General features: G+C 43.0%; 1 protein-coding gene and 1 long non-coding RNA gene across 3 annotated transcripts in view; one reads left to right on the forward strand and one right to left on the reverse strand.

Annotated features, from left to right (window-relative positions):
* Window positions 1-1,469, reverse strand: part of TGFBR2 (transforming growth factor beta receptor 2) — an 86,664-nt gene extending 85,195 nt beyond the window's left edge. For both annotated transcript variants that reach the window (XM_010354469.2, XM_010354470.2), the window contains exon 1: window positions 996-1,469. In XM_010354469.2, coding sequence (XP_010352771.2) covers window positions 996-1,089 — 94 coding nt within the window. In that variant the 5' untranslated portion in view covers window positions 1,090-1,469. The remainder of the gene's footprint in view (window positions 1-995) is intronic.
* Window positions 1,470-1,577: 108 nt separating this feature from the next.
* Window positions 1,578-3,532, forward strand: LOC115898282. Its single transcript, XR_004058002.1, has 3 exons — window positions 1,578-1,828; window positions 2,412-2,586; window positions 2,680-3,532. It is a non-coding gene; the product is annotated as an uncharacterized LOC115898282 (long non-coding RNA).
* The last annotated feature ends 5,625 nt before the right edge of the window (window positions 3,533-9,157 follow it).

Genomic DNA, 9,157 nt, shown 5'->3' on the forward strand with positions numbered 1-9,157 from the left:
GCAAAGGTTGGAGTGAACCAAGATTGCACCACTGCACTCCAGCCTGGTGACAGAATGAGACTCCTCTCAAAAAAAAAAAAAAAAAAAAAAAAAAAATCTAACTTTTGAAGTCTCAGGTGTTTTACACTTTCCATAACAAATCATTAAGAACCCCCATTCCTGCATGCATATATAGATAGATAGATAGATTTTTTTTTTTTCCTTAAAAACCATCAGACACAGCGACCAGGTAGGTAGCCTAGGTAGGATTTTAACCCTTCGGTTTCCAACAAACGATAATTGCATAGAACTATCAACTCCCTGAAGACAGGACTGTCTTGTTCCAGGCAAAATCTACAGCCCCTAGGGCATTCAGTGAGGGATTCTCGGTTTCACTTGAGCATCTCCACTCCCTACCCATCCATGCCAAGGTGTCAGTGGAGCCAGCTAACTTTCTTTTGGAAATCGCTTATTTTCTTGAAACTTGTATCCAAAAACTCCGGGCCAAGAAGCCGGCCTGAGGGAAAGCGTGGCCGTGTCCAGGAGCTAAGGACTGAGGCGCTGGCCTTTTGAACGGATGGCTCAGAAAGAGATGGGTGGGCACGCGGCATCCCCACGGGCTGAGTGGCCCAGGTGTGCTGGCTGCTTTGGCAGCTCAGGCTGCCGCCCCGGGCCGCTGCTCCCCGGCCGCCTTCAGATAACCAACTTCTCAAACTTCCCTTTCCGGGGGTGGGGGCTCGCCTCGAACGCGGCCAACACAACGCCTTTCCTGCTCGCACAAAGGGGACCAAACGTGCCCCGCGCCCCTTGCAAGTGAACTTTCCATCTTTTTTTCAAGAAAAACTCACACATCCCTGCAGCTACGGGAGTCGAGCTGCTTGAGTGCCGCGGAGGAAACTTTCCTCGTTTCCGCCCGGGCGCCGGGTTGCCGGGCCCGACTGTCAAGCGCAGCGGAGAGGCGGGGACCCCAGGAAGACCCCCGGCGCCCCGCCGAGCCCAGGCTGGGGACCACTCACCCGACTTCTGAACGTGCGGTGGGATCGTGCTGGCGATACGCGTCCACAAGACGATGTGCAGCGGCCACAGGCCCCTGAGCAGCCCCCGACCCATGGCAGACCCCGCTGCTCGTCATAGACCGAGCCCCGAGCGCAGCGGACGGCGCCTTCCCGGACCCCTGGCTGCGTCTCCGCGCCGCGCCCTCTCTGGACCCCGCGCCGGGCCGGCCGCGCAGATGTGCGGGCCAGATGTGGCGCCCGCTCGCCAGCCAGGAGGGGGCCTGGAGGCCGGCGAGGCGCGGGGAGGCCCCCGGCGGCCGAGGGAAGCTGCACAGGAGGCCGGCTCCTGTCCCGAGCGGGTGCACGCGCGGGGGTGTCGTCGCTCCGTGCGCGCGAGTGACTCACTCAACTTCAACTCAGCGCTGCGGGGGAAACAGGAAACTCCTCGCCAACAGCTGGGCAGGACCTCTCTCCGCCCGAGAGCCTTCTCCCTCTCCTCGACGTCCAGCCCCTAGCTCTCTCGTAGCTGCCAATCATGTTTCCTAGACCAGCCCCTCCGAGCGCTTTGGCCGACTTTCAGTTGCCCCTCACCGCCCTCCCACACCACTCAGGAGTTCCTCGCTCCAAGTATTTACACAAGAGTGACTAAGTGCACGCAGTTCACAAAGTTAACAACAGAAAACGTCCACGTTTTCCCTGGTAGATCAGAACATCTGCCGCTTCCCCTCAGCTTTCTTCAGATTGCTCCTAGGTGCTTTAGAGATGCATTTTCAAATTACACGTTGAGATCCAGGAGTGAATACTCAAATCTATTGAGTCGTGAGCACATTTCTGTCCCAAATAAAGTAGTAACGGTAAATTGTACTTCATTAAACTTGTGCTTCGGTTGTGTCTATATGCATGTATGTATGTGCATACACTGTCAAGTGGTAAAATGTTTTTCTTTAGATCGAAGTCTAGAAGTTTTTCTCAAATTTTAATGTACTTATTGATCACCTGGGAATCTTGTTAGAAAATGCAGATTCTAATTCAGTAGGTCTAGGAGGCAGGCGGAGATTTTGCATTTCTAATGAGCACCTGGATAGAGCCTCCCATTTCACACCGCCTCTTCCCGGGACTGAGTCAGTGAGTAATTGTAAATGATCACCTATCACGAAGTGATAATGGTGGGAAATGTAATTTTCACAGTGTATAGAGTATAGCAGAAATTGTAAAATTAAAAGTGACTTGGGAGTCACCTGAATGCGTGTGCTTTTATTCCCTTAATACAGGTGAAGAGAATACTTAGCCTCTCATGTGCAAAAGGGGTAACATGGGAGCAGAACAGTATAAACTTTCAAATTTCCTTTCTTGCTAGGGCAACCAGATTTGCCTAAGATATTCCTGGTGTGCATGTTCTGTAGTTTAAATATTAATAGAACCCCTTTTCTCTTTCAGATATGTCCTGATTGGATAATAAACTATGTGATCAACCTACTTCCTGCTCTCAAAGATAGGATTCTGTACAGCCCTCTGGTCAGTAGAGCTTCCAGCAATTCGTTTAATGAATTCCTTTACCTGAGAGAAAGATTGCAGAGGCAAGGGTTTGTGCCAGAGTCTCCAGGGAATAAAGGTAAATAGCACTCCCCCAAACCCAGCTCCCAAAATCTGTCATTCTAAGAGTTCATGTGCTTCATCCTGGAATTTTAACTCTTGCTCCACCTAGCACCCGAGCTGCCTCTGGATGTTCTACCACTTCCCAGCACTCATGTTGAAGATGCAGAAAATACAGTGAAATCAGGAGGGCTAGGCATCTTCTTTCCCATCAATTAATTGCCTTGCCAAAGCTGGAGTGACTTTGTCAATGGAGGAAGATTGAGTTCCAAATCTTCTTCTCCCTGTTCCCTCTCCTGCCACCAGCCCATGCCACTGCCATGGCTTGAGTAGGAGTCTCCCACCAGTCACCCTCAGCCACGGCTATTCTGGGCTCTTTCACTCAGTTTCTCAAATGAGAGCTGAATTCAGTTTTTCAAAATACAAAACTGGTTATACCAACCCTCTGATTAAAATCGTTTAATGGCGTCCCACTGCTCTTGAGATAAAGAGAAGATAAAAACCAGATCCTTGAATGTGCCTTCAAGCCCCCACCTCTCCTGTAAACTTTCACGTGGTTTCTCCTTGCTTGCTGAAAGCCTTCTCCAAATTTCCTGAATGTGCCTCTGTAATCCCCCTACTCTTTATGCACAGAGCCTTCCTTCACCAGTATGGACTTTCTTCCTCTGACCTTTTCTTCTTCACCCAGCCAACTCCTGGTCTTTGTGGATTGAATGATAACTTCTTTGATGGGCAAGCTTTCACTGACCTCCATGAGTAGATCTTTTATTATAGGTTCTCTTGGCACCATATGCCTTTCTTTTAACAGCTGTAACTTTATAATTATTTGTGTCATTCTTTAATTTCTATTCCTATCCTCCACTCAACTCCAAATTTTTTGAGGGAAGGTATTATATATCTTTCCCTCCACTTACTATTGTGTCCCAAAGCATCTAACACATAATCGATGTTTAATAAATATTTATTGGATGAATGAATGAATCAGGCAATAAAGATTTAGAAGAAAATTGTACTTGATTGTTCTAGTTGCTTCATAACTCTGGAGAAAACATTGTTACCTAATATTTGAGATATAAACAGCCTACATTTTAGCCGAGAATGATGTCACCACTACTTCCTTTTCTTAAGAATGGAGAAGTATGTGGGTTTCTTTCTTCTTGTTTTTTTTTTTTTTTTCCTGCATTTGCCCAAGTTCCTCCAGACAGCATACATGTACTTTCTTTCTCCTCAAAACACAATGTGGCAAATAAATGTTCAATATATTCCAAAGGCTTTGTTTTCCCTAATTATCACAAAGACAGATGTTTTACATTGTTAGAGGCTAGGCATTTGAATCCATGATGGAATGTTTAACTAGTGATCTTTGTCATCATACACCATTAATGTTGATTTTAATTTTGTTTGCCCTTAACATTTCTGATTTAATCTTCAATCTCCTGTGAAATTGAGAAGAATCAGAATTCAGCATTGCCAATGCAAGCTAGCCTTTTGAAAATCATCATAATAGAAATAATAGAGATGTAAACTCAGCATATTGCAGTTTGATAATTTTAAAAATTCATCAGGCTGGGTGCAGTGGTCCACACCTGTAATCCCAGCACTTTGGAAGGCCTAGACAGGAGGATTACTTGAGCCCAGGAGTTCAAGACCAGCCTAAACAACATAGCGAGACTTCGTCTTTACTAAAAATAAAATAAAAAATTAGCCAGGCATGTTGGCATGTATCTATAGTGCCAACTACTCAGGAGGCTGAGGTGGGAGGATCACTTGAGCCCAGGAGACTGAGGTTGCAGTGAGCCATGATTGTGCCACTGCACTTCAGCCTAGAAGACAGAGTGAGACCCTGTCTCAGAAACAAAAAATAGAAAAAAGAAAAAGAAAAAAAATTGTCATGATGCCCTTCCTTTTCAAATTCTTATTGAAAGGGAGGTCTGATACACTCAATCAAGACATCGTTTTCCCACATAGTTGTATATTTGGCATAGTATAATATTTTGTGTATTCACATAAGCAGTTAATATATACATGTAAAAAACTGGGCCATTTGCAAATGGGAACAAAAAATAATAGCCCGACTCAGGGTTTAAAAAACAAGAAAGGTAATTTTTAAGCCCTTGATGAGTTGAAAAACAATAAATATCAACTTGAACAGAAATTTTAAAAGTTGACAATCTTTTTTTTACCGGTTTTTCAAGCTCTGTGACACACACACACACGAACTGAATCAAATTGTGGTTTATTTAAACCTTGCATTTCTCAGTTGTGATGAGGGAAGAACTTCCTACTTCCCTGAACTTTTTGACATGCAGCTGTTGAGGTTACTGTCAGCTAAAGCAGATAACAGGGAGATTCCTCTCCTTATAAATTAACCAATCTCATTCTCAGCTCTTATCTCTTGACAATTTTCCTTTTATTGTGAAGCAAACCAATAAGCACTGAGACTGTAGTTAATTTGTGAGGGTCATCCACCCTTTGTGGGTCATCCATAATGCTAGCTCCTCCAAGAAATATTTTGTGATGCTTCACCTACTATGATCACTCCTCTCCCAGGGATAACCCAGGGAGCATTTCGTTTATTTAGCCTTTCTAAAAAATGTTTGCCCCATTCTAACATGGAGTGCATTATTGCTATTTATTTATTTTTTAGAATTCTACCCTACCAATTGTAAAGTTCTTGCAAACACAAAATATTCCTTTTTCAACGTAGAACCACACTCTGTGCTCTATAGATAATCAGTATTCAATGTGTGTTTCCTGTCTTCAATAGAGAAAAAAATAAGAATATCAGTTTTCCTAATCCATTCTCTTGTTTTCAGTTCTTCACAGATATTAATAGAACCTGCAATAATGCCACATGTTTACAGAAAGCATTAACAACATGTTTTGAAAAAAATAACTTTTTAAAAATTACAAGGGTAATATATGTTACTTGTAGGTAGGAAATATAGATTTTTTTGTAAGGCACAAGTTAAAAGGATTCTTAACCCTACTATCCAGTGATAATCCTTATTAAATTTTGGAGCATGTCTTTGCAGTGCTGTTCTAATCTTCCCTTTACAAATGAAGAATTTGAGGATTAAAGAGATTAAGTATTTGGCAAAGGTCGTGTAGCTAGTAAAAGACAGAGCCCAGATTTGAACTTAGTCCTGTCTAGTTCCAGACTTGTTCTACACTCTAGAACAAATGGATAGATGGTTGATCTTCGCCACCTGACCAGTGAAGGATTTCAGGAAATGCCACTCCAAAATATGGTGATTTGGTATAGTGATTATTTTCAGTTGAAGGCACTTAAAGAGCAGCAAATGCAGGGAGGATGAGAGACATGTGGAACAGATGTGGACCAACCTCCTGATTGAATCTAAGCCAGACCTCCATCAGCCAATCTCAAGCCTACCTCTAGCCAATCCATAGGAGTCTGAGTAAGAATAAGCAAATGCTGTTTAAGGAAAAATTGGGGTTGGTTTGTTATCCAGAATTTTTGAGGCAATAGCTAAGAGATATAAGGGATCTGAAGGGTGAGGAATCGTAGAAAAGCAAGGTTAAATAATTTGCAGGTGGTAAAACTACAAAGGGGTTCTTATAGACAAAAACTATCATGAGGTTTGTTATGGGAGCTGAAGATGAAGAAGGCAGTAGGACTCCAATTTAGACTTTTAGGGTCATCTACAAAACATACAGTTAAAAAACATGGGCCGGGCACACTGGTTCACGCCTGTAATCCCAGCACTTTGGGAGGCCAAGGTGGGCAGATCATGAGGTCAGGATTTCCAGACCAGCCTAATCAACATGGTGAAACCCCATCTCTACTAAAAATACAAAAATTAGCCGAGTGTGGTGGTGCATGCCTATAATCCCAGCTACTCGGGAGGCTAAGGCAGGAGAATCGCTTGAACCCGGGAGGTGGAGCTTGCAGTGAGCCGAGATCGTGCCATTGCACTCTAGCCTGGGCAACAGAGCGAGACTCCATCTCAAAAAAAAAAAAAAAAAAAGAAAGAAAAAACAATTTTAAAAAATTGGCCAACACCATTCCTTGTTTACTTAAAATCCACTTTCTCTCCCATCTTGCCATTGGTTCACTAATTTTGTTTAGGATTTGGATGCAGCTCCTCTTAAGAAAAAGGCCCATCCTTGTCTAAGGGTGGGTATGTGATCCAGTTCCGGTCAAAGCGCTGCAAGAAGAAATCTGATGGGGGCTTGTGGGAAATTTTTTTTCTACCTGATAACAAAGAAGTGCCTAAGGAAAAGGACTCACCTGTTTCCTACCTTTGAACATAATTGGAAGAGGATAAAACAGTTGGAGATGCTCCAGTCACCTTTCAACAATGAGAGTAAGGCCAAAAGTATCAGAGTAGAACCACTGAATCATTATCAGCAACTACCTCAATGCAGACGTTATTTGAATATGGTTGATAGTCTGTAAAGATGGCCACCGTCGCCCCGTTTTTTCACTGTACTCGCACATTATTCTGCACAATAAAAGGTGTGATGGAGTGTATTTTTTCCTTTCCTTGAATCTACGCTAGCTCTGTAACTTGCTTTCACCAGTAGAATCTAGTGGGAGTGACACTGACCATTAGTGCCAATTCTGGGACTGGTCTCAAAAAGAGACTTCCTCTCTCTCAGGAACCAGTTTTGCCAGATGCAGTGGAGTGTATCTATAGTCCCAGCTATTAGGGAGACTAGGGAGTCCCAGCTGTTAGGGAGCTATTAAGCAGGAGGATTTCTTGAGCCCAGAAATTTGAGTCCAGCCTCAGCAACATAGTGAGACTCTGTCTCTAAAAAAAATAAAAATAATAAAAATAAAAAAGAATAGAATCAGGACTGGGTGCAGTGACTCACGCCTGTAATCCCAGCACTTTGAGAGGCCAAGGTGGACTTTATCATGAGGTCAGGAGATCAAGACCTTCCTGGCTAACACAGTGAAACCCTATCTCTACTAAAAAATACAAAAAATTAGCTGGGCATGGTAACACACGTCCGTAGTTCCAGCTACTCAGGAGGCTGAGGCAGGAGAATCATTTGAACCTAGGAGGCAGAAGCTGCAGTAAGCCAAGATCGCACCACTGCACTCCAGCCTGGGCAACAGAGCGAGACTGTGTCTCAAAAAAAAAAAAAAAAAAGAATCAGTTACCACGTAAGAAGTTTGAATACCCAGAGTCTATCATGCCTCGTGGAAGCCCAAGCTAGCCATTTGAAAGGCCACATGGAGAAAGAAAGAAAGAAATGCCCAGCCAGCTACCCTCTATTCTAGCCCTCCTACCTGAGACACTAGATATGTGAGTGAAGAAGCCATCTTGGATTTTCTAGCCTCAGCAAATACCAGGGGGAGTAGAATCAGCAAGATGATCCCCATTTTGCAGATTGAGAAATAATTAATTGATATTGCATAAACTGTTAGTTCCAGCCCAAATCATTTCTAATACAGAGAAATCCACTGATGAAATTGAAAGAGGAGGACATTTCAGTTATCATAAGCTGTTAACCTGTGTACCAAATACATAGCCACATCAACTATTAATTGACAATTGCATGGTTTCTTTAGTTACCTTTGAATTGCACGGTTGTATACATTTCTATATTGTATATGTTTAAAGTGATTCCATGTTACAAAGCCATACATGTAAAACATACTGTGATTTCTATTTTAGCATTTATTTATTTTTACACACTAATAAGGAATCTCAACACCCAAGAGTGGCCCAGCATAATTTGAGCTCTGAGAAGCCCTGTATTTCATTTCAGAATAAGGATAATAAAAAGGCACTGAAGGAGATTTTGATCATGGGAGGGAGAGATCATGGATAATCAGATAAGATTTTTCAGCCAATGATTAGCAAGTCTGGATTGTGCATCCAAGAACGTAAGACTGCCGGAAAAACAAGTGTGAAATAACCAAAGTCTAAACCAGAGTCATGACCGTGAGAATAGGGGGAAGTCGATAGATTAAAAAGATAATACAGAGCTCAGTCTGGTAGGAATTGGTATGTGAGTTGACATGGAGTGACACAAAGGGATATTCTAGCAGGAGACAGCTCTCAAAGCAACTTACACTTAACATAATAATTCTAGACAACTTGTATTATCTGGCACATTTATCTCTACATGCCATACAACATACAGAGTGTTTGTGTGAATAAATGATGTTACTCCTCACAACAATCCTATGATAGCATCATACATAGTCATTTTATAGGTAGGGAAACTGAACCAGAGAGAGGTTAAGAGATGGCAGAGTTGGAATTCTGGCTCAGTATGACTGGCTGCAGAACCCAGGCTCTAAGCCACTCTGTCATCTGCTGCCATGACACCAGCCACCTCTCAGTCTCCCCCATTAGACTGTGATTTCCTGAGGCAGGGACTGTGTCTTTAGCATCTTTAGCTTCTTGTGCCTGATCCATATTTTTTGCTCAATGAATACTAGTGAATCAGAGGATGGTTCAATGAATAAACTCTGTAATTTGTAATATTTAAGAACTGGAACTTTGAAAGTTGTGAATTTAGGAAATAAAATCTGCATTTCCCACAACGCCTGACCACAAAATGAGGTTCATAATGCTCATCACAGAGTTTAAACACCTGCATAAAACTTC

The sequence above is a fragment of the Rhinopithecus roxellana genome, chromosome 1, assembly GCF_007565055.1.
Source record: "Rhinopithecus roxellana isolate Shanxi Qingling chromosome 1, ASM756505v1, whole genome shotgun sequence".
In the NCBI taxonomy this organism is placed as follows: Eukaryota; Metazoa; Chordata; class Mammalia; order Primates; family Cercopithecidae; genus Rhinopithecus; species Rhinopithecus roxellana.